Below are 26,931 nucleotides of genomic sequence, written 5' to 3'. Positions count from 1 at the left end.
TTTGTTTGTCCCAAGTAAATCTGTCATTTTCCTGGCTACTTTTATTTAGTGGTTCATAACCAAAATAGATAGAGCCAGCAATCAATATCTTATGTTAATAGATTGATTAGATGCCCTCCTACATGTCCTGTTACAAGAATAAAGAACCAATTTTCTGGTTCAAAATCCATTTCAAAAAATTTTCAAGGTGAGTAGGTTTTTGTGTTGTGATTTTCCTGGCTTCTTGAAATCATTAATAACATAAACTACATAGATTTGCCTAAGTTATTTTAAGAAATCCTGCTGTTTTCTGCAGAATATAAACGTCTTAGGCCAAAATATTAAATTAAAGTAAAGTTATATGCTATAAAATGGCGAATTTGTCATTATCCTGGCTTATGAATGACAGGACATTGAAGTGTTACCAGAAATTTCTTTTAACTGCTAATGCTGTAAGGAGGGAAAGCAAATATTAACCTAATACCAAGTTTATGTACGACTCTAATTTGCTTGAGTGTAATAAAAGTTATTTATTTATCTAATGATTGATAATTATACACATTTTTATTCGGTACATACTATCAGCAACAAAAACATTTTTGATTCTTCCTACAGTGGATGAAAAGAATTTATTTAAGCAATTTATGGTCCATCTAACATAAAGGCCTAAGTTGAGTTACTTACTATTAACTTAAAATGACTGTTTTCTAAACTTCTAAGCTAATATGTCCTTTTCCTGGCATTCAAGATTTGGTGATTTTCAAATTTTTTTTTTCTCAAGCAAACGTCAATAAACTACACTGCTGCCTGTAAGATATTAATACGCGTAACTAAAGAAGTATACAAAAAAAATTTTAGATTATTTTGAAGACTTTAAATTTGAAGAAATTTTGGGTCCGAATTGTCATGTTTAGAAAGAATCACCCATATCTTAAGTATACATTGGATAAATTACTGAAGAATCTCTTGTGTTCAGATTTTAAAGAGGAAATATCATCCTATTATGATATTCAGCAGTAATGATTTCTGTAGCATTAAGCTCAAAATTTTTTGTTTTAGGGGCTGAAGAAATAGTTTCTGGTTCAACAGACTATGTAAAAGAGAACACTAGAAAAATAATTTTATTAAAAATAAACCTTACATTTATGCACAGTAAAAGATTTAATTAATTAACCATTCCCATTTGTTTACAAGAAAAATAACAATTTCAATATACTATACATGAGTACTTTCAGAAACACAATTTTTTGTGGGAAAATAAAAGAATATAGGAACACAAGTCCCATCCTTTTTTTTTAAAATGATAATCACACATAAAAAAATGTGTTTTTGGACATGGAACACAGAAATATACTTAAAATTTGAAAGCAAGCAAAGAGTTTAGTCTCTAGCACAGCATGTTTTCAAGAAAAATTTAACAAGATAGAAATAATTTCTATCAAGCCAGGGATTTTAAGTTTTTTGCTTTTTTAAACAATTTATTGAAGTGATTGAGGTATATATTTCTTTTTAACGTAGTTTTATTTTGAAAACAAAAAATAAACACAGTTTAGTGAATAAAAAACTGACATTAATTTTTTAGAATAACAAAAAATGCTGATGCTATTTGTATTGATACTGTTATTTCTGCTGGATTAAAATATATTTAATAACTTTTTTTTTGTTGAAAATCTTTATCAGCATCAATTATTTTTTCTGATGCTTTTTCAATTTGCATATTTTATACTATATTTTAGTTTTAAATATTTTCATTATCCAAAACTAATGAGAACAACCATGATAATACAATAGCATACAGTGACAAATGAAACTATTTCTGGAAAAGACAGGCAACTTATAAAAACAATGGAATAGCTTTTTTTTTTTTGAAGGAAAAAAATCTAGAAATAATTTTGAATGAGTGAGCTCAGAGTTGATAATGATTTAATGACATTGAAAAACTTGTATTTTTTACTGTTAATGTGGCAGATATGTTCTGTTGTTCCAGGGCCAAGCATTAAAAAAAAAGAAATTGAAAAAGGAATTACACAATATTTCTGATCAACAATAATTAAAGGTATTGTTTGGACTTGTAAATCTAATATTTTTCATGATCATAAAGTTCAATAACATAGCATTAAATCGTAAAAAATATCCAACAAAGGAAAGGATAATACTTAATGCTATGTAGACTAAAGCAAAAACAATGTGAATAAACCACAAACAAAAGTACAACAAATAGCATACTATTGTTTCAGTTCTATAAACAAAAACATCCCTCAGTGTCTAAAGGTCAAAAGAAGGTAGCAAACATGAGTACAGTGGTTTAACCAATACAGGGTATCTGCTACATTTTAGATTTTCAAATTCATGACTTTTCATGATTTTCCATGACTAATTCCAAGAATTTTTCATGACTTAATGAAGTTACTATTTTCTCCGACAAAAACGCAACAATGCATTTAAAAAAGCATTGTAATAACATAATAAAAGGCATAACCAAAACTATACTCTGCATCTTCATATTTATAGATTTTAAATTTAAAAAACAGAGTAAAGAAAGAATTGAAACAATAAAATAGCTAGAAAAAAATGCAAAAGCAAATAATTTTTTTTCTGTAGAATTATATTCTAAAGATACTTTTCTTGTTCATCTGAAAGGAAAGAAATACTCCTAATTTTTCTGTTCTCATTTAGGAATTAAAAAAAATTTGCAATGACTGGTTTGCTTCAACTAGAATTTTAAATTGATAAAATTAAATAAAATAAATTATAAGAATTTTTAAATGACAGAAGAGTTTAAAAGATAATTCGATCTAGAAATTATGTTTTTTCTTTCATTTTTTGAAAGAACACCATAATTTTTAAAGAACATGATAAAATCATTTTATATTCTAATAAAATATGCCTGAGTGATGATTTTGTTAGGAATTCAGATGTTTGGAAAAGGATGAAATTGGGGGGGGGGATTCCATTTTAAAAATTAGATTTTTCAGAGACCAGTGGTGCAAGTGGCAAAACATGGTTTTGGAGCATTTTTCGAGCAACACAAAAACAATTTTGGAGCAGCGAAACAAAGATTTGGAGCATATTTAATAAAAAGAATTAAAACAAGAGTTTTCAACTTTGTTCATTAATGGCATATCTTATTTTTTTCACTTTTTAAAGGTCCCTGCATAAACAAATTAAGTTTCTTTTTGGTAGCTTCCAATTCTGTTAAATATTCTGCTATGCTCGACTTAGCCTCAGATAAGAGGATCTGTCCGCTTTCTATAAACATGTCTTTATTATTTAACCCATCTTCAATATTTTTTTTATCAGTGGCTAAGAGATCTTGAGAAGCCTTCAATTTTTTTAGCAAATCAATTTCAGCAACTTTCAATCTGCTTTCCTCAGTTTCAGTGTTTTCACATTCTTTTTTCACAACCTCTAATCAAGCAGAATAATTTTTAAATGCTGCACGAGTTCCTTTAATCATATCTTTGTCAACTTTAAAGTTATTTAAATCCTCAGTGACACAACTTGTCTCAAATCATTAACACTATGCAAATTTAAACTTGCCCTATTGTCAAGTAGCTTTTTATTCACACATATGAACAAACCTAAAACCTCTCCAGTACTAAAACCTCTTTCAACATCGGCATTCCCATGTGGTATGCACAAAAGAGCTTTAAAAAGCTTTGTTATAAGAGAATATTTGATATTTCCCAAATTATATTTCTTCACAAAATAGTTTTTCCAAAACACATCAATTGGTGCATATTCATTTGAGTCACAAGAATAACCTTCTGGTTCTACACGTAACAGTAACAAACATGCCTCTTCAGGTTTTATAATGAATGGGGTTACTGTTGCCAGATATCTTATTACCTTAATAGAATTCCATTCTCATCACAGGATGCAACAATTTAAGATGGTATAGTAACCTATTTTCAAGAGGCAATGCTTTTAATAACTTTTTTGCATGTGCCATAGACCTGGCACCTAAATACATAGAATTTCTTACTGAAGAAGATAATGATGTCATCGTATTTGTGGTATCTAGTCCAACATCTATTAAAATTGAATTTTGCCAAATTTCTGCGTTTTCTACATCCAAAGATTTTAAGTCCTTTCCTGTCAAACTAAGAAAAGCAGAACTCTTTTAAAAAACGCCCTAACAATGCTTAAACTAGAGACACCATTTTATAATACAGCAAGTGAATCAATGGTGTCTCAGTTTGGAAAAAACCTAAACATTTATTTAATATAGGTGAAATATTACTTAAAAAGGAGCTTTTGGCAAAAGCAATTTAAATAAATTCAATATTGAGTGGCTCATACTATTTTTTAAATTAATAATTACTTTATTTAATTCTGTAAAAGGTAATTTAAAACTCTAATTAATTTAACTATTATTTAACGTTATTGAGTATATTTTTCTTAAAATTTAAAATTTTTTTATTTGTAATAGTATATTCAATAAAACATTAACAAGATTAATATTGATCATACGGAATTTATAAAAATATGTAAAGAATTAAGCAAACTTTAATAAATTTATATTACAAATGTAAATTAGTGAATGACCCCTAATTTTTTTAAAATTAAAATTGGTTACCCAGAACAGTATTTCATTAATGAAATGATTAAATAAAATGATTTTTAAATTTCAAATTCAATGAGTATTGAAGCTATAATAAAATGCAATAAGTATAAAAAAAATATTAGTAAAAAAAAGTAATAAATGTTTAAAAACAATATGCAATTAGTGGATGGTCCCTCAGAAAAAATTTACACTTAAGAAACTCAATTTTTATCTTTATTAAATTAAATGAATAAAAGGGAGATGGAAATTTTGAAGTTATGAAGCTTTTTGATTCTTGACTGCTCTGAGGATCAACATGAAAATATGTACTTAGTGAATGGTCCCCAAGTTAATTCCAAGATCATGAGTACTATTCTATAAATAGAATAGAGCAAGAAGGCCATAAGCTTGCCATTGACGAAGACGATGGCACTTCAATTACAATAAAATTAAACAAGAGAAATAAAATTTTCGTTTGCTATTAAACTTTGGCAATGTTTAGTCGGTCCCCGAAAATTCCTGGGAAGTTTCGGTTCCATTTCAGAGAGTGGAAAATGAAACCTGAAATTGAGAATATCTTGTAAAATGAAGCAGAGTTGTACATGAGAGTGCAAGAATCCTTCCCACTGAATCCAGAGCAACCCATCACATAGCAGTAGCTTGGTTGCCGCAAAATTGTGACTTGGCGATACCCAGGGGAAAATATCCCTTTTGGCGCAGATTGGGGCAATTTAAGCCTACTACTTCAATTTGGAGCATATAGGCCCAGGTTTCCACAATTGGCGCAGTACTTGCAACACTGGAATACCAAAATCCATGACTTTCCATGATTTTTTTCAAAAAAACAGCAAAAATCATGACTTTTCATGACAAATTTTGTTCAATACTGAAATTCATGACTTTCCATGATTTTTCATGACTTTCCAGGTGCGCGGATACCCTGCCAATAGAGAGAGAGAAACACGTCTGAACAAGAAAATAACAATGGGAATATAAGAAACAGGTGTCAGGAAATTTAGCGGGAACCCCAGGGTGAAAACAGTTTACGTTAAAATGGACTTTAAAATATTGGAAAACGATGGATACTTGAAAGTTCATAAATTGAATTATTAGAATTTTTGAAAGAAAAAAAAAGTAATGGCTCAAAAAAATCAAGTTTGGAACATGAAGAGCAGTGTTGAATGAACTGTCCCTATTGTTTAGACCACTTTAGATGTGTTTGTCTCTTACTTCTCTACTTTTATTTGACGTTTAGACTCTGAGGTAGGTACTTGTTTATAGAAGTGAAACTATAGTATGCCCATTTATGTACTTTCATATGTGCTTTATACAAGTTTTTTGTTTCAGCCATAAAAAATATTTTTCTCATAAAATAATTTATGGACATTTGTTTTAACTTAAAATGTTTTTGAATAGAGTATTTAGTTAAAAACTGAAAAGTTCATAACTTTGTTTAAGACTATAAAATTAAAATATAAGGAAAAACTCTAAATAAAAGAGCTATGATTGAAGTTATTCTGTTTTGTGCTTTTCTTTGAACTCCTTTGAGCATACATAAAATGAGTTGGTTGCAGCTACGACCGCTACTTTACTCGATAAAGGAATGCAAAATGATTTTTAAACCATTCCACATGATCATCAAGAATAAATGCACCAAATAACTGGAAAAAAATTAATTAAATTCTAAAATGAAATGTTTATACTTTGAAAACATAATAATTGAAAATATGTGCTATTACACCCCATTAAAAAAGTAAAGCTAATAAGTTTTACTACAAAATCATTCCATTTACTTTTAAAATCATTCCAAAACTGAAGAAATTGCACTTAGGTTTAAGAATTTTTCCACTTAACTACTAAGTAAAAAGTGTATATTCTATTACAAAAAATGATTCTGACAAAGAACAATCAATATGTAAAAATGGTAAAATAAGTTTCTTACGCAGAATAAATAATTCAGAAGATCCTAATTTACCAAAAAAGTACTGTCATTGATAGGGCTCACACCAGTAATGAAAATTTAGTAGTCCAATAAAACCACCTAGGTGTTCATTTAGCGGTCCAAAAACATAATATGTTAAACTTACTTTGGGGAAAAATTGAATTTTACAATTGCATAATTAATGTTATGGTATACATCAAAATTAGTAGTTGCCATCTATTACACCCTAAAACTAATTAAATTAGGTCCATCACCCCATAATGATTAATATTTATTAAAATTCAATGGAAAAAATAAAGATAGAAAAATGTTAGTGAACAGATTCAACATATAGATTAAAATGCATAGAGAAACTAAATAAATGAATGGGGAAAAAAACAGAAAATGTAAGAAAAGGCTAAATATTATATTGAAAATTAATTATTCAAAAATTTCAAAATTCCAAATAAAGCAAATTCTAAAAGAGCAAATAACAATGTTTTATTAATGAATAATTATACTGTCAGTTAATGAATGCAAAGCACAGTACAGCCTGTAAATAGAAATAGCAACATTTAAATTAAAAAATTTTTGAACCAGACACTTTCAATTATTCCGTTTGAAAAACTTTAAAATTAAAATCTAACATACGCATAGAACAATGAGATTAGTACAACAATTATTTTTAAATGCATGGCATTTGATGCAAAAAAATTATTTTTTATTACCATTTTGTAATTTCAAAACACATTTCAAGACAATTTTGCAACCTACTCGCTGATTTCAGCGATATTGGTTGCCATACTGGCGTTAATCCTAGTCATGGATATTATTTAAAATTTTGTTCCATACACTAGACAACATAAAGGCATTTATTTAATAGAACTATAGAAAATAAATCATACCTGTGTAATGAGCTCTTATATTTTTAAATTAGCTTTTAATACACATTCTCAAGTGCTAATATTTATAGCTGCTCAAGGTTAAAATTAAATAGGCCTCTTTGTAATTGGACTGTACACTGTCTACTTTTATAACTATATTTTTATAATTTTGATAGAATGTAAATAAACTAAATAATACAAAAACATTTTAATCCACAAGCCTCTTTAGTATTGTATACAATGTATTTTGATAATATTTATCATAATAATATCAAAACGAAATTCATCTTGTGTTTTTCATATAATACAAGAGTAAAATATTGTGGCTTTTTGTTATACAAATCATATACACTTATTCATTCTAACCTGATTTATACACTACGGAATTATATTAGATTCAGAAATATTTAGCAAATACCTCAAGTTTTTTTATTAAATTGTGAAATTTCAGATTAGTTGGATAAAAAAGAATTAAGTGAACTGTTATCAATACAACAAGAATTAAATAAAACTAACAATACTTTGCTTGAAATTAAATAAATTTAGAAACTTTAAAAGGACTTTCTAACAATTTGCTAAATAGATAAATCAATCGATAAAATGGTTAATCATGTGACCATTAAATGTTTTAGGTGAAAATAACAAAATTAAAACTCTTGTTCATGTTGCAATAATTTTTCAATTCAAAACTTATTTAATTTACATTTTAATAGTTTTTATGAAGCACATAAAGAATTAAATTTAACAGAAATTGTAGGGCATGCATAATTTTGTAGCACACAAAATGAAAAAATATATACAAACAAAGTAAATATATATCAAGAAATTTTTCTTAAACAGTTACATTACAATAGTTGAGTGCTCAATTTCAACACAAAGTTTCTAAAAAACGATATTGCATTTTTATGTGAAAGGTCAAACAAATAACAAAGAAATGCTCAAATAAAGAATAAACATATGTAATGATTTTAAACAAATGAAAACAAAATTCACAAACACCACAAAAGCTAACTACATAAGATATAGGAAGAAATTAAAAAATAATTTAGCAAATATGCTAATATAATTTAAGAGACATAATTTATAACCATATGATCGTATACAATCCTATGAATAAACCATATTGAAAGGTTTAAACTCATTTTAAGCGATAAATATAAAATTTAAAAAAAAATTTTCAAAAATGTAAATTTTACTGCTCTTATTGGAGTTTTTAGCAAATCAAAGTATGTTATGTATTAAAAGCTATGATTTAAAAAAATTAGTTATTTTATAAAAAAAAAAGCATAAATTTTTCTTAACAGCATTCATTAATTTTCGACCTGGACCAATAGGTAAGCCCATGTTCTTCAAATATTCATCTGATAAAAAGAACTAAAATATAGATAAAGAACTTAAAAATTTGGTTGAAGCTAAATACACCACCTATGAATAACATGAATTATTTTTTATATTAAAGAGGAAAACTTTTCAGTCAACCCTCACCAGTGTTGATAAACTAATTTCGTCCTCATTAAAAGTATCTAAATATTCTGCCAAATTCAAAGTTCTTAAAAGATGTTCAATATCTACAAAGCTTTCTAACTCTTGCTGGTTACTTTCAAAGCTTTCAAAAACTTCAGGTTTTGCCCCTTCTTTGCTGCAATCATTAAAGTTTTGGTTTGGAAGAATATCAAAAAGAATCAAAGAACCTAAAAATATTAATATTGAATGAATATTTATAAATACGAGTACATATTATATATATGCATACATTTTGATACTTTATTATCAAGTACATTTAATTAACAATGGAAAGTCCCATGTTCGGAATCATCAAGATTTCGACACGTCAGGAAAATAAGTTTTTCCGGATATAGGTCTTTAAGTAAGATAAACAAATTTAAAAAAAAAAACAGCAGGGCTCGAAAAAACTCAGAAATTTTACCCGTCCCCGAGGACGACTTGTCCAACAATGTACCCGTCCTCCTTTGAAACTAACCCGTCGCTTCTAAATAAATAAAAATATAATTTTCTCTTATTTATTACAAACATTTACATAAATTGCACAATGAATTAGTAGTTACTAGGATTACAAATACTAGGATTACATTATACAGTAATAAAAGAAATACTAGGTTACTAATAGTAAAACCTGGTATTTCTATTATGAAATAATTTATTTCTTTGATGAAATAATTTAAATAACAAAGGTTAATTTATCAGTCAATTATCATGTCAATTTATCCGATGGTACTGCGTTTTTTAAATAAATCAAATACATTTGCCAGTTTCACAATCAAGCCACAGGTTTACAGAGGTTTCTGCACAGAAATCTGAAAGAGGTTTTCCATTTAGGTAGATGTTCATAAATGCGCTTAACGCTTCTTGTTTAAGACCAGTAAGTAATGTGTATTTTTGTAAGTTCATTGCTGAAAAGCCCCTTTCAACCGCTGCAGTACTCCCAGACAGAGAAAACATCAATTCCACCATGTGCAGTATGCTGCTGTATTTCGAGATTGGAGGGTCATTTTAGAAGTGAGGCGCTAGACTCTTGTAAGATAACAAAAATTGAAAATGTATCACGAACATTAACGGGGAAATGGCCGTCCGTGCGGACGCTGGATTCGAGAAATTTGTTGTCCACGGGGAGTTCTTGACCTTCGAGGACGGACGGTTTTTCGAGCCCTGAAAAACAGGCATAATGTAATATTTGAAGTTTGTTGAAAATGGACTTCTTGAATAAACTCCAAAATTAAACTTAATAACATTTGTTAAAAATTTGGAAAACAAAACAAATAGTCTTAAGCCAGACAACCTTTTGGGAGTAACTCCTTTTAGGAAGGAGGTTACTCCCAAAAGCAATGCGAAGGCAGCGCCATCTCTGAATTAACACAAATAATAGACAAATTGATAAATTCTGATATTACATCTTTTCCCCAAGTTATAGGTTTTAAATAAAATTCGAACACAAAACTAACACTGAAGATTAGAATTTAGCAAAATAAGACACATATTTTTCACAATAATAACGATGTAAATATATAAAACACTTAACCGCATAAAAAACACTATGAATTATCCTAAACACATTAGCTGGAATAATTTTAAGTCAAAATTTAACAAATGCTTCAAAATTGAATCCCTTGATCTAAACTATTAAAATTTTCCAAACAAAATTAAGAAATATTAAAGAATTAAAATTCACCAAAATTATTAGAATTGACCGTTAATCATTTATCGATAATTTATCATTTACCCTTATTTAAATGATAAACAACCAAAAACCTTTAAAATAATTTTTAAAAATTAAGATATAAAAAATGAACTAATAATGTAGTTTTGAATAAAATTAAAGCAGAAAATGATCGCAAATGCATTATTTCTTTTATAATAATTTTTGTAATATCCCAGTTATAAATAAATCTAATGATTAAACAGTTAAAAATTGTTAAAATAAATGTTAAATATATAAAACTTAGTATGAGATAAGCTAGACAGAAATTAAAAGAAAACCCTATATTGTTTGAAGAAAGTGAAAAAAAAAGAGCAAGAAACTTTAAAATTTGTATCAGAAAGAGATTTAACAGAAAAATCGTTATTAAATGTACTTAAATTTCTAGAAATTGATAGAGCTAGCCGTTTGTGCCCAGGGTAAAAAGAAACAATAACAAGAAAAAAAGAGAAAAAACAAAAACGTTATTTGGATGACAGTATGTTTAACTTGCATAAAATGGTCACAAAAGAGTACCCTCAACACTCAACTTTCATGTGGAGTCTGAATTTTTAGTTCAATATTCTTTACATTTTAATTTATTAATATTCAGTAAGAGTTACTTAAGAAATTGTACACCTAGGTTAAAAATGGATGTTTCCTTTCATAGCAGCATGATTAATTGGAAGTAGCTCTATCTCTAATAATGAAATATTTTATTATTTACTTATTAATGTGAAACTCATATCAGTTGTGCCCAATAATTAATGAATTAGTCTTCATTGACATTTTATATTTTATAACATAAAATGTCTCCTCCGTTGACTATTACGTCTCCTCCGTGGACAAGGCAGAATTTAAAATATTTTAAATCTTGTAAAAAATAAAATAGAAAACTTGACCATTATTATAAGGACATATAACAAAAATAAATAAAGGCATTTATGTAATTTTTATCACTTTTTTAATAATTTTAATTTAAGAAATTTTTTTAGTCTATACCTTTTCAGTGAGAATGACCCATAACTTATAGCAACTAATATTGAAATACAAATTTTACAGTATCTAATCTGCTGTATTGTACTTTACAGATATGACTTAAAATTCTATTAAAGTTAAGCTAGTTGATAAATATGCATTTTACGGTGCTGACACCTTATTCATAACAATGCTGATAGTACTTTTCTTATTTTTGTGATAAGAAATAGACTAGAAGAATTTAACGCTAAGTAAAATTAATAATAGGATAATTTTAAACTTTTAACAAGCAATAATTGATCAATATGTAACTATACCAATTAAAAAGTGTTTACATAATAGGATGTTAAAAATATAAAAGGTAATGTAAGGTAGTTAAAGGTAAGTAGTAAATGAAACATTTAGGTAGCAAAACTGAAAACCAGCACCATAGTTACATTTAGCAGGTCTATTATGTTACAAAAATAAATTAATAAATGACCCACATGTTAAAAATTCCTATTGTAGAAACAGGAAACATTCTTTATCAATTAATAAATTTAAACTTTGATTTCAGTAGTTATTATAAATTTTAAGCCAATAATTTCCTTTCTTGTGTGTTTTAAGTTATTTCTTAATTATGTAAATACTTTGCAATGTAAATGCCTTTAACTACCTACTGTAAATTCTAGCGAGTGGTTTTTTCTAAGCATTCTCCTCAAGAAGGAAAAAAACGTAGTAAATTTGAAAAATGACTTCAAAAAAAGAGCAAAAAATATTTCACATTTTTTTTAAAATAACTTCACAGAGAAATGACTCAAAATTATGTTATTTTATGCTGAATAACAAAAAAAGTAACATTACTCCTCTGTGTCCATACATAAGAGTATAGTCATCTAATATATTTCATTCTATTAAAATGAAAAAAGTTCAAAAAATTTCGAAATCACACTAATAATGTCAGTATAGTAGTTTACTTGCCTTCAGTTACTATCTATGGTGTCTCACAATATTAAAAAAAATTATTAGTAAGTTATTTTAAAAACTGAATTAATAAAAATAAAATGTTAATCCTTAAAGTGCATTTTTTCTTATACTGATCATAAATGCTACAATGTAAAGTCGAAAGGTAGAGATAATATATGATTACACCATTTTATTTTCTACGAATAAACATGCATTTTCATCCATGCACCTTGTAAAGAATTTTATTAAAAATGGAGGCTAAGGGATGAACATTTAGCATTACTTTCTGAAATTTGAACAATGCAGTTCAAATTTCTTTTAAAATAACCTTTGAAATCACAATTGCAGTTTAATGCAACCTATTGCTATTTTTGCTATAATATTTTTAAGCTTTTCGAAATTTTAAATTATTATCCTCCAATTTTCAAAGAAATTTGCTTAACACTGTATAAAGATAAACTAAACTATATTATGATAAACTAAATTTATTTATGTTTTTAAAGTTTAAAATTTCCGGTCTTATGAACATTTTAGGGAAAAACAATTATGGTCCCTAAAATTTAAGTTGTAATTTTCTATAATCAGTTAAGCTGTAAGTTAAAAAATTAAGTTTCTATATTCAGGGTTGTCTGTCTCCTAACAACTCTGATGACAAATTTCTTTGATGTCTCGAAGATTTTCAACTAATTCTTTGACTGATACAAAAATTATTCTTCTTTTATAAATAATATACCATAAAAATTTATAAGGAAATCATTCACGATAATTTATATATTTGTTCAAAATATTTAATTTTTACATAATTAAAACTAAAGAAATAAATCTGTTTGTTATTTAAGTTATTGAAAAAGACATTAAAAATACTTACTCTGATCTCTAACACAAGTATTTGGTTGAGTCGGCTGTCGTACAAGTTCTTGAACAACTTCAATTACAGCTTTGTTTTGAGCTGCAACCATGTCTGCATCATCACCAGGATAATGTTTACAGTAAGTAGTGAGCATCGTTTGTAAATTATTTCTAAACAAATAAAAATGTGGGAAAAAATTAATGAAGTAAAATCATTTCGTTTCTTTTTAAATTGTTTGTAAATAATTAAGGAAAAAAAAAAGGATTTTCATGAAAACTAATAAAAAAGCATATAACATGCAGTATTTTTGACAAATTGGTTAACTTTTTCAACCTATCAAGTACAATGAAAAATAGGAAATATTAATGTGTCATGATATCCATTGTCATTTTCTTTTAGCGAATGCAAAGTCTTACATTTTGAAAAGCAAAGTCTTACATTTCGGATTTTACACATTAAACGGATTTATTTTTAACCTAAGAAAGTAAAAGTATTATATTAAAAAATATTCACAATTTCTTCTGTTTTAAAGTTTATTTAACTCAAGGCAATGCATACATATAAAAAGGAGAAATATTTGGTTTTTCTTGAAATCATTGTTTCAGAATGAAAAATCTGAAAAACTAGTTTGAAATTATAACTAAAAAACATATAAGCTTGATTTATGAATACGTTGCACAGAAGTCAAAGTAAAAATAACATTATGATAATTCATGCTCAAATTAAAAAGTAATGTAACAATGGTATAAACTATACTAATAAAAAACTACAGTGGTAAATATATACAAAAACAATATTGATTGGACAATCAGGATAAATCTAAACAAAGTATTAATAAGGAAACTAATACATCAGATATTACTTGATTAAGTAAATAACTTTGAAATATACATTATAAAACTATTTTATACTCACAAATAAAATTTATATTTTTATGTCTCAAAAAAATTAATTTGTCTATTTTACTTAGCAAGATCAACAGCAACACTTGAAATTTCACCAGTAAAATCCATCATTGCAAAAAGTAATGCTTTGAGAAAACAATGCATGCGGACATAAACCCATTTCTTATGACATTTTTCAAACAAGGTCTTTAATGCTATGCATCTGTAAAATACAATAAAGAAATATTAAGAAAATGACATTATATTTCCCCTAAAACAAATATTCATATTTAAGTCCCAAACAGCATTAATAAAGGTTACATTTGTATTTATTAATTTATTGATGAAAAAAAGCTAAAGAAAGAATTATGAAAAAAAAAAAAAAAAACACAGATCATAATATCAGGGATAATTTTCAAAATTGTTAAAAAAAAAAAATTAAGCCAGGGGTCTGTCCAGACATTTTGTGAAAGGTCCATTTTTGTAAAATAGTGTAAAAAATACTCATAATTTGTGAGTATAAAATAAACGTTAAGTCATATTCTTTCAACCAGGGTTGAAACAGGGTTATGAACTTGTGCAAATAGGGTCCGGTTATTGCAAAAAACTTTTTCAAGGAGTTTTTAAATTGCAAAGACATACAAGATTACGCTCAACAAATTATAATTAAAAAAATTAAATTTTAAAAAAAAAACAGCAATTGCAGCTACTAAATTAGCGATGCAACATATAAATATTTGGTATTTTGCCTATACTGCTGAACACAGAATATTCATTTCGGACGAATAAAGGAAGAAGCGTCTGCCGAAGACAAAATTTAGTTAATTTACATCTGTCTTTCTTCCCCCCTTCTCCTGGGAAGGGTTTATTCGATTAACAAAACAATTATGAAGACAAACAAATTTGTGAAGGGTTCCATTAAAAGATAAATTATTTTGTGAAGGGTCGTTTTTAAATTAAAATATTTTGTGAAGGGTCCATTGTTATGAAAAGATATTTTGTGAAGGGTCCGTTAACGGACCCCAATTTCTTCTAAACAGACCCCTGGAAGCTGTTCCATAATGAAAAACTTATCAACAATACTTTATGTATGATTATTCTTCTTAAAAATGTATTTGAAAGAAACAGAGTCCCATTTCAACCAGAAGGAAATTAATCTTTAAAAAAAAAAAAAAACAGAATTTGGACGAAATGGAGTGGTGGGAAAATGGAAAGTGTCGTAAGTTTTAAAAAAATAGTATTCTTAGCTTACACCTCAAATACTTTTATTCCAAACATTTAAAAATATTGTCTTTTTATTCTCTAATTTTTTTCAAATGAATTTCCTTTTGATGATAGAAGGCATTGAAATCAAACATAATCTCTCTGATCTCAACACTTCCAAAGAGTTTTTGAGAACAAAAATTCAAAATTAGTAAAAATTTTATTCTAGTTTTTTTTTATTTATTATCATTATTATTATTATTATTTTTTTGAACACTCATGCCTTACAGAAAATCATCCCATTCTATTGGCGATCGAAATGGGCTACAGGTGGCGTAGAGCAGAACTCTCTACCTATGGCAACACTTCGCATGCTTTCACCATTACCGTGTGGAGAGTCATAGAAGAAGGAAAGAAGTTAGATTCCGTCTTGATTTTCAATTAGATTAAAATCTTTTAAGTTAGGAAACTATATGGAACTGAAAACTATATTAAACATAGTTCTGAAAGAGTCATGGAAATTCATAAAACTATTTTGAACAATTAAATACGAAAAATATTAAGAAAATACATTCCTATACAAATGAAAAGAGGAGGAGAGGGAAATGAGCCAAAGGCATGGAAACGGCATAGAAAAAAAAATCTAACAATTTATTAACCCACCCTATTGATGATGTATGATAATTTTTGTTTATGAAATACATTTAAATTAAAAATATTAGTTTGAAACTAAGAAAAAGTTTTTTTTCTTTTTCAATTATTGTTAGCTTCTTTAATTTATTAGATTGCAGCTAATAAATGTTTATGGATTTTTCTTAACAACCTTTTTTTATTCATATTTTTTTTAAATCTCTTTACATGTTGTTGTTCCTCAAAGATGTATAATCTTCATCAAACATGTTAGCAAAAGCAACTAAAAAAAGTGTTGCAAATTAATATTTAACCCAGGAAAATAGATAAAACACCATTCATATTCGACCAATTACAGTGGAGATAAGTAGAGTGAATAAACAGCAAAACAGGTCTAGTTGGAGGTTGAAACCAGAAGGTTGTTCCAATAATCGTCTTTAACCACTTTGCTTCCTTCTCCAACCAAAAAAACCTCCTGAATTTTTGAAGAGGGTTTAAAAAATTGGTGGTTTTTAGGAAACATTATGCATACTGTATAAAATAATAATAATAAAAATATGCCAGAAAATTTAAATTTGCTTTTGTATGATTTCAGCAATAAATTTAGCCGTTTTATCTTCTTTTTTTTTTTTTTAAGTAGCACAAAAAATCATTCAGTAAATATATATACATATATAAGTTCAAAATGTAGAGAAAACAAGGGTGAGTATAAAATGTTACACAAAGAGTAAGATGCAAAGTAAAGAAAAAAGTAAAGTATGGTAAAGGTAAAGTAGGGTAGGAAAAAAATGCTAAACAATTTTAGCCACGGATTGGCCCGAAGTGGATTTGCACATGGAAAAAATTAACAAAGAAATTTTTTAGTAAATAATTATGGCCACGGATTCGGGCAAATCCATGGCTAAAATTATGTGGAAAACAGGCAATTCATGTTTCGTTCTCTTGTCTATTTTATATATTTTTTTCTTAAATAAATATTTATTTTCTAAAATTATTTATTGTCAACTTCCTTAAATTATCCAGTATAATATTACCTTGCGCATCTCCATTTTTGGGTCCAGCCTTGGTAACTAACAAATCAAACGCACTTCAGTGATGCAGCAAAAACGCACTTTAATACAAAACTCCCCTAGTTACGCTTTTAGCTCAATTTACGCTTTTGTTTTCATTTTTTGCAATCTGGCAATCTCGTTACAAAAACAATTTAAATCATTCTTGAAAAATTTCCCGTTCATGTAAGTTCATTTGAATTTGCTATTCGCCTTACAGTTTTCATTTCATGTTTTATTGTTTTTTCTTTATATTTTATTTTCTGTTTTTACGTGATATTTTTACTTATTGTGTTCTATTTTATTTGTTGTAATTTTTTTGTAAAATTTTTTGAGTGCATCTCACACTATTGTATTGATATATTTTGCTTTGGCTATATTGATGCAATATTAGAAAGCACTCTTTTTTGCGGATATAATCGCGTGAGCTGATGAAAAGCTATCTTTTATTTTCTGGATTTTTTAAAAATTTTTGTTCTCTCTCCCCTCCCGGTTTTTTGTTATTTTTAATTTTATTATTATTTTTCTTTTTTTCCATTGTTCTGTAATTTTTCCCTTGTTTTCTCTACATTTTGAACTTATTTCATGAGTTCTATTTACTTGCAGCTTATGCGCTATAAATTAAACTTATTGTTTTTCTTAACATTCTTCATATTTTTTTGTTTTTATTTATTATGCTATATATATATACTTTTTCTTTCACTGTTTTTTAAAACTATTTTCTCTTCTCTTTACTTTACAGCTTCTTTTAAAAAAAAATAATCTAGTAAATAAATTTTAAAAAAATAGCCAAATTTACTTGAACCGGTGAAATGAAAAAGTACCAAAAAATATAATAATAATAACAATAATAATAAAATAAAAATAAATAAAAGCACATAAGTAATAAGACAAGATAATAAGTAAGAATGAGGTTATTCTATGAGCAGAACTATTGATGGTCTAAATGTTATGGGAGAAAAATTAATTTAAAATAAGAGCAGCATTCAAATTGACACAATACTTACATCATTGGTCGCTGCTGAACAGCTTGTCCAGGAGTAGGGACTGTTAACTTATAAATATCCAAAGTTCGTTGAGCATACTTGATCAAGCTAATAGGTTTCTTTAGGTTGGTACTGCTTACTTGGATTAGTGTTTGAATCTGGAACAATTTAAATAAAGGAACAAAATTAAATGTATAATTTGACAGGGAACACCTATTAAAAAAATAGTGATGGTTAGTCAAATATTCAGGCAAAAATAGTATTTAATTTGTAAAGAAATAGCATAAAACACAAAAAATAATGTAGTTTTTTTTTTTAAATTTTTATAATGATAAAAGAAGAAATAACTCAAATTTTATGAGGATAGCATGATAGAAGAAATACGAACAACATTCACTTTTTCTTTAAGAAGAATGTAATCTTAGAAACTCTTTTATAATTTTGAAAACTATATAATTTTTACCAGAGGAATATCTTACTATCAAATTTTATACTTACACCTTATGGTGACTGCAGAAGCATTGCAACATAGCACAAAAAAAGTTGCAAAAAGATTAAGAAAGTATGCCACTAGTTATATGCTGCATTTTTTATGAGCTACAACAGCGAACAGCAAAAATAAAGGGGAAAAAAACTAGTCAAAGTGAGATTTTGATAAAATCATAGAGACATGCAATTTTAATGGTATTAATATAGAAAAAGGGATGATTCTGACCATATTTTTTTCAGTGTAATTAACAAAAATTAAAAAAATACTTTTTTAAAATAATTTGTTTAAAAAGTTTTGATAAACTATGCTTTAATGCAATTCCAATAAAGCATGTACATTGAGGAATATGTAAAACAGTTTGAAATACCCCCTTAGTATCAAAATTAATATTAATCTTCTAAAGCATTAAAATAAGCCAAATATAGCCTAAAAATATAAAGAAAATTACATGTAAAGGTTTATACTCATCAATGAGAATAATTTTGTTTCTTAAATATTAAAAATCAACTTGAAATTTAAAAAAAAAATTATAAGAAATTAAGAAACAATTCTGTTAAACATAACATGCATTTCATGATAAACAGAACCATAAAATTAAAAAAAAAGCCATAAAAATCACTTGAAAAAAATATTTAATTTAAAAAAAAAATCTATTTTAAGCACTATTTCTGATATTAAATTAATTCACATCACACAGAATATAAGCTAGCTTAAAATTTCACCAAAAAATATTTCTCTGAAATCGTATATAAAATGGAAAGTTTAAATATGCCTATAAATTAAGATATAAATAAATTACTGCTTATGAAAATGCCATGCAATTTGAAAGTTTAATACGTATTTTATGTATTGATAATAAAATTAATAGGAAAATTAAGAAAAAAATTCATCAACACTTATTTGTTGTTTCAAAAAGTCAAATAATTCATAAAAATTTGTGATGTAATGCAAAATGTTAAATATCTGAATCTAAAATTATGCTTAACTTTAAAAAGAAGGCATCCCAAGAAAAGTTACAATTGTATTTACTTTATTAAAATATTCTCTGAATAAATTTAATAAATTTAACAGCTTAATAACTTCTGGACACAAGAAGAAAAGAAATTTAAGTCAAACTTACAGGGGTGTTTGTGGGACCCCAAAAAATCCCCTGAAACTTTTGCGGACTTACTACCCACATTTTGGAGCTTCGAGAAGGGGGGGAGAAATGAAAAATTACAATTATGAAGTATTGAATGACCTAATTATAAAAGTTCAATGAATTACTTTTTTTGCAAAATTATTAACCATAAATTTTCAAACATATAAACTACTACATTTTATGTAAATATTTTAAATTACCTGAATGAATTAATTCAGGTAAAAAATTATCTAATTTCTGCTGCTTTTTTTTTATTTTCTGATGTTTGTGGGCTTGTCTTTCTTTTGTGGTGAACTTCATAATTGCAGGAAGGTTGACTTTTATTTTCTTCATTTAGAGTTGAAGCAATTTCCTCGAGAATTGCACATGCAGAGGTAGAAGCAGTTTGCTTTTCTGCTAATGTAGAAGGTTTTTCAGAGACTTTTATAGGTGACTCATCTGAAATACATGTTTTTAAGTCCTCTTGATATGTTTTCCAACTTCTGTTCATATTCAGTAAGAGATCTTTGTGAATTGGATAAGTCATTGGATCTTTTGAGCCATATTTTTCACTTGAGGTTTCTTTAGAAGCCATTAAATCAAATTTAATAGTCTGCACTGCATCTAGGGAATCAATCTTAAGAGAGGTTCTATAGTCAGTGACAAGTGAATCCATTAAGTTGAATGCACTTTCCACTAATGGGCCATGGAAGCAGCTAAGGCAGGCTTTGACCAATTTAGCCAATGTAGGACACTTATAATCATTTGTGAAATCATCTTTTAAATTAAAAACTTTAGACCAATATTTATCAATTGTACACTTGACTTGATTTCCACTTTCATCAGATGTGTAGAGCATTTCTTTGGTGATATCAATATCACTCTGTTATAACCTTATTTCAGCTTCTACTTTTGACTTTTCATTATCACTAAAAATATGGGACATAAAAGATGATAATTTTTCAAAAGCTAATATTGTACGGGTTTTACCTCTTAGCTCTGGATCTAATGCTGTAAAACTAATTAGATATGAATTTTTAAGGGGTAATTTCTGTTTCATATGCTGTGCTGTATTAGTATAAGCTTTCATCAGAGAAATTTAGAATTCTTTTGCTATTGGATGATTTTTTGATAATTTCTTCAGGAGAGTGGAAGCTTCTGCACCAGTAAATATTACTTTGCTAGGTAGATGGAATTCTGGATTTGTGACATCAACCTTTAATAAAACATTATAAGATGTGCACTCTATTTTTCTGGCTTCATAAAAAAAGAGAAAAAGTTTGTCATCAATTTATAAATACTGGAATGTATTAAATGAAGCATTGGTTTTTTTGTTTCAAATAATTTAATATATGTGTTGAACTCTGGTAATACTGCTGAATATAATGCCATATGCAATAAAGTTTTGTTTTGCATAACAAATAACCCATTTAATATTCTTTTTTTCCCGCGCTAAAGTATCCTTTGTGAGTTGTTGGGAATGCAAGCAAGAATACACCCCTTCAACAATTTTTTTCTGAGCTGCAGAAATATTTCTTTTATTGTATAGAGTTTCAACATAAGAAAAATAATCCCCTTTATCAAGGCCATATCACACATAGCGAAAATTCATTCAATTCAACCTTCAACTCAACCCCAACTTCAACTCTGAAGACAACCCCGTCCGAAAACATAGGTGTGCTATACTTATCCGAGTTGGATCAAATGCTGTTCAACTCTTTCACATCTGTTCGAAAGTGTTGAAGCAACTTCACAATTCAACCAATCAGGTGGCAGCAACCGCATGGGGCTATGGGATAGCACAAGTCAAAACAATATGGCGGCAAAGTTTATGTAACGAAGCAGCGTATCTAATTTGTTATATATTAATTCAGGTGAGTTTTTAAATGAGTATTGATTTTAAAGTTATTTTATAAGAAGTATAAATCTGTTTCTATCCATTAAAGAAGTTTATGTTATAAATGTGTTATGTTTTTAACCGTGAATTAAAAGTATGATTTTCAACGGCAAATTCGCCAATCTGAAGTAAATTTTGCAAGTACATAAAAGTAGTTTTGTTTTATATTTTGACATTACTTTAAATGATAAACAAATTTTATGAATTGCATTTAATCTTTTTCGTACATAACTGTATATTTGTTAGCATTCGCCGAATTAAAATATAGTTTTTTTTTTCAATTACTTTGCTCTTTCTATAGTTCCGATAAGATTATACCAGCAATTATTCTAGAATTGGTACTGAATTCAGTGATTTTGAATATTTTTTTACAAAGGAAAAAATTGCGTTACAAAAAGAAACTTTTCTGAAAACTTACTCATACCTAAAAAATATGCTGACAGAATTAATTTCTTTGTATTATTTTATTTTTAAACTGTATATTTGTCAGTATTCGCGGAATAAAAATTTGTTTTTTTTTTTCAATTACTTTGCACTTTCTATCAGGGTTCAACAAGTGGGACCACCTAGAAAAAAACCCACTTGGGATGCTAAGTGGGTTTTATTAAAAAAAATTTTTTTTTATTAAAACTTATTGATTCACGTTTAATTTTATGTAATTTATTTTGTAGCGTAAGTTTGTCAAATAGATTTGCATGCTTTATATGATTAAGTTTTTAATATTTATAAAGTTGAAGAAACTTGAATCGGTAATTTTATATTGCTATTAAAAACTTTAGGCGGGTTTTTTCAAAAAGTAATATTTAATGAAATTAAATTAGATGGAAATTTAAATAACATAGTCTGTAAGGATCTATTTTTCAAATGCAGTTGCATGCTTTATATTATTAATAAGCTGGTTTTGAATAAATTATGAAGGAAGTTGAAAATATTTTCTTACCCGTTAAAGCACTTAAAAGGTTTTTTCAAGGTAATATTTTTAATAAAAAAATATTAACACACGTTTAACTTTAAATATACAAATATGTAGGTACTTTTTATATCTGCTTTTTTCATAATTTAATAGATTAATTTATTTTTTGAAATTAAAGATAAAGTTAAAATTATTTATCTAAAAATGAAGTCTTTTTCTTAAGGTTAAATATTTGAAAAAATGGGACAAGTAACTGATACTCCTTGTAATTATACATAATTTTAAATTTTAATTTCACTTTCTATTAATCTTATTATAAAAACATGGAAGACCATTAAAAATTTATTTCAGCTTTTACTGATAATAAAAAACTTACTCATACCATAACAATATGCTGACAGAATTAATTGGTTGGTATTATTTTATTTTTAAAGACTGTTCCTTATTGTCTGTTGCCTTAAATAGACTTGCTTCACCTTTCTTAATAAAATTTTTTACTCATATTGCAGCAAAGATGAGTCAAAATTTTGAACAAGCTCCCATTGGGGAAACTTTTAAATGGAGCATCGAAATGGAGAGCACATCTATTGAACTCTTGAAGAAAACATTTGGAATGTAACATCCGCCACCACAGGAAATATCATTTAAGAACTCATAAAAAATTAATCGAAGCTGCTTTTACATTTCTTTTAGAATAAATTGATCACTTTTATCAGTTCTTGTTTTTCCTAATTTTTAAATAGTTTGTGTTTATTCATGATGAATCTTTAACAAGTTAGTGCCGTTTAATAGCTTTCTTTTTTTTAAAATTCAGTTTCACATAAACTTTTAATTTTCTATAAATAGCACAATTTTTTCCAAATTAGAGTATTTCACTAAACATATATATAATAATACTTATCGAACTCTTAAAAAACTATTTTAATAATTTTTCAAAAACTTAAAAGTCAACATTAAAAAAATTAATTGCATTAATTTGGTGCAAAAAATTATCAAACTCCTAAATTTTGTTCTTACTGTTTATTTTTACTTTTATATTAGATTTTGTTTTCTCCGTTGTAAAATATACATAGTAAATGTAAGTTACAAAAAGCTATATTATGTTATTAAATATATGAAAAACTTGAAGGTAATTTATTTGAATAATTTAAAACAAGCACTATATGACTAAAGGTAAAGAATAATCTAAAAATATATTTTAAAAATATATTATGTATAAAGCGCTAAATCGCCTAAAAAGAAAGAAATCATTCGTTTATCAATGATCAACTCTTTTCAACCGTATGGCAACCATAGTTCAACTGTTTCAGATGGTTGTTGAACAGAAAGTCGAAGTTGGGGTTGAGTTGATGGTTGAATTGAACGAATTTTCGCTATGTGTGATATGGCCTTCAGTTTTATCCAAGTAGTGAAAATAAAATGCAAAAAGAGCATCCCACAGATCTTTGATTCTTTCTAAAACACATAAAATGTACACCCACCTATGGTCTGGTCTCTTCAAGGGCTTAAGTTTTTTAATGGCAAGGGATTCATAGATTTTGAAAAAAATTTCTCTTTTACTGCAGCTTTTCATATCAAAATAGATGTCATCAAACATATCTTCTTAGTATCTATCAAAACATGAAGAAAATTTTTTTGCACAGTTATTAGCTGTGTGACATCTGTCACCATCAATATCTAATAAGTGGGGTGCTTTGTTTGATCGTAGTCTGGTTTCAACACCCTTTTTTTTCCACGCATGGTGTTACATGAGTCCATTAATACACTAATTAAGTTTGCCCATGGAATATTATTATCTTCAATAGTATTAACAACTGCTTTAAAAACAGCTTCTGAATTGCAAGATTCCATCTTTAGAGATGCAAAATGATGAACTACAACTTCATTTTGATAGTTGTCATAAAACTGCACCAATATTGCCAGTATACTTTCTTGAGCATTGCTAGTACTTTCATCCAAATTGAGAGAAAATGGAGTCTCCTTTAAAGTTTTAATGATATTTTCCTTAATAGTTTTTGCGAGCCTATATTTCATCTTATAACATGCAGTAGTCCTGGACATACCCAACGAGTTTAGTGCCGTCTGATCGTGGCTCAACTGTTTGCAGAGTTCAATTAAATTGGGAGCTACATTGAAAGAAAGAGAATTCTCGGCGATAAACGAAGTTATTAATACCTCTTGGCGTGCTTTACTTGTCACTATATCCAATGGCCGAGCATCAGTCTCCAGTAAGTCATCAGTATCTTTTGAATTAGCATAATTACTTAAAGTCATTGAATGTCTAATGCACTTTGAATATTTTATGTGCGTCACAATTTTAGAATGATTTGTGAAAGCCTTGAATCCTTCCCCACCTTACTTCAGCAGTGAGTTACAAAAAACACAATATGTTTGTCCAGCAACATTTATTTTCTTGCACCATGTGCCGATGGTATCCCCATTACCATCTCTCCGTTCAATCCAATTCCACCTAAATGCATTCCGGACACCTTCTTCTAATTGTATAATATCACTATTTATATCGAGAAATTTCGTAGTGAAATTCTCTTGCGTACATAAATAAAAAAATATTTCAATAAACGAAACGAAAAATTTACACAACGGAGAAAAAAAAGTTGCTAAGTGATCAATGACAAATAGCTAATACGGCGAAAAATCCCCCTTCTCTACTTTTTGGCGCCACGCCAGGAGAGATAAGACCTTTGAACCCAGAGTCACGTGATCGCACATCTGGTCAAACGAAGTCTCTCCCTTTTTTTTCTGCCCTGCCTACTTGCCGAAAAGAATCCAGAAGAGAATGTCCAAGAACCGGGGGAATGAGTCATAACTCGAAATAAGGAAAGAACAAAAAAGAAGTTTTCTCCCCCTTTTCACGCATTATCACTGCCTTTGGAGAAAGAAAGGAAAAGTTTTCACCACACACACTGACCTTGCGTTTTCTGCTTTCAAAGCAAACAAAATTACCCAGATCAAAATAAATAATTCATTATTATTCCTACTTCCTTTTGAACGACGATCCCCGGAATTTCCGGGTATCGAAGTTCAAAATCCCCGCAATTCTGGGGTTTCCCCGGAGCACAGACACCCCTGAACTTAAAAACATAAAAAGGCTATATGCCAAATACCTTTAAAGGTATATATGCATATATACCTTAAAATGTGATACTTAAAAATAATTTATATCTATTTAATTGTTAAAAAAAAACTATCTCTGAGTTTCCGAAACACTTTAAGAACTGTACCAAAAACAGATAGGGAAACAAGTGGACTAAGCGTAGAGAAATTTATAGTTATTAGCATCACCACATTTTAAATTCTGTTTATTTTTACTATCTAAGAGATAAGTAGGAAAAAATAACATTCCAGGCAGTACCTTATTCGGGTCATTTTCACATAGGAAAAGAATACTTTCTTTATTGTTAAATAAAGGATAATTATTTTGAACACAATTTCTCCATTTATTAAATAACTAAAAAATATTTTGGTATAATTTTTGTTTAATTTTATTTAATTGTAGCAAAAACTGACTTGCTACTGAAGATAATTATATTCAACAGAACCTTAATTACTTTCACCTTAACTAATTTGATCATAATTATTTTTTTAATGAATAATAAAAAAGATATTCCAAAATATTGATCTGATATTTAATATAAATACAGAAATTACATTTATATAATTCTCTGATGTTTACATGAAATCCTTTTTCTGTCTGACAAAGACCTTTAACACTAGAAGACTGACCTTGAGTTCATTGATTGCGGTCATCATTTTTGTATTATAATTCATTTAAAACTCAATACAGTGTGGGGATAAGCTACTGACAGTGTCAACTGTTATCTATTTAAAGGTACCTCCAGATAGAATCAAGTTAACATGTCTTATATACAAGTGAATTGGAATTGAATAACTCTAGTGGTAGCTACGCTACACCAGATAATAAAACTTGCAAGAAAAGAAATAATTAAAATATTTATGATAAAAATCTAGGTACTTTGAATAAATATTTTTTCATGATTATGGTTAATGTTTTTAAACCTCAATACATACCTTTGAACTACTATAAAATCTCTATAGTTTTAGAATACATTTCTCCCAGTGGTGTTAAAGGTAATGAGTTTAATAAATTAGAATTCCAAGAATTTTTCATCATTTCATATAAATAATTTAAATTGATAGATTAAAGCTCATATAAAGAAATAGTAGTGCTCTAAAGTAATGGTAAAAGTTTTATAAAAATTTTATTTGCTTTAAATTTTTTTATTTAGTTCGCTACCATTGATAAATATATTTCGTACAATATTTAAATGTTAAACGACATGTCATTATAACAGAAAAATCAAATATAATATAGATACTTTGCAAGTAAAAAAAATCACATTTTACAACATTTAATTTAGGTTATGGATATGTCTATAGTCATACTAAAACAAAATTTTTTAGGAAGGTGTAAATAAAGCGTA

At 27.5% G+C, this 26,931-nt stretch overlaps 2 protein-coding genes and 1 long non-coding RNA gene across 9 annotated transcripts in view; all 3 read right to left on the bottom strand.

The window, feature by feature from the left end:
* LOC147801958 (uncharacterized) overlaps window positions 1–26,931 on the bottom strand; it is a 361,588-nt gene that overhangs the window by 40,479 nt on the left and 294,178 nt on the right. The gene's annotated exons all lie outside the window — the stretch shown is intronic.
* The window catches only part of LOC147801963 (transformation/transcription domain-associated protein-like), a 33,317-nt gene continuing 7,468 nt past the window's right edge, over window positions 1,083–26,931 (bottom strand). For 2 of the 3 annotated variants that reach the window (XM_087154374.1, XM_087154375.1), the window contains 4 exons: window positions 18,070–18,206; window positions 14,263–14,403; window positions 13,315–13,466; window positions 1,083–9,021 (listed from right to left, as the gene is read on the bottom strand). In XM_087154374.1, the coding sequence (XP_087010500.1) occupies window positions 8,801–9,021; window positions 13,315–13,466; window positions 14,263–14,403; window positions 18,070–18,074 (519 nt within the window). In that variant the 5' untranslated portion in view covers window positions 18,075–18,206 and the 3' untranslated portion in view covers window positions 1,083–8,800. Of the gene's footprint in view, window positions 9,022–9,317; window positions 9,998–13,314; window positions 13,467–14,262; window positions 14,404–18,069; window positions 18,207–26,931 lie in introns of those variants that run through there. The other variant, XM_087154376.1, reaches the window with a different exon arrangement.
* LOC139426591 (uncharacterized) lies at window positions 18,229–26,926 on the bottom strand. Its single transcript, XM_087154371.1, has one exon. The coding sequence runs from the start codon at window positions 20,515–20,517 to the stop codon at window positions 19,906–19,908; it is 612 nt and encodes a 203-aa protein (XP_087010497.1). The 5' UTR covers window positions 20,518–26,926; the 3' UTR covers window positions 18,229–19,905.

Source organism: Parasteatoda tepidariorum, chromosome 11 (assembly GCF_982258835.1).
Source record: "Parasteatoda tepidariorum strain Cologne lab strain chromosome 11, Ptep-v5.0, whole genome shotgun sequence".
Classification (NCBI taxonomy): domain Eukaryota; kingdom Metazoa; phylum Arthropoda; class Arachnida; order Araneae; family Theridiidae; genus Parasteatoda; species Parasteatoda tepidariorum.
Note: the sequence above shows the minus strand (reverse complement) of the source record. Positions and strands in the feature narration are given on the sequence as shown.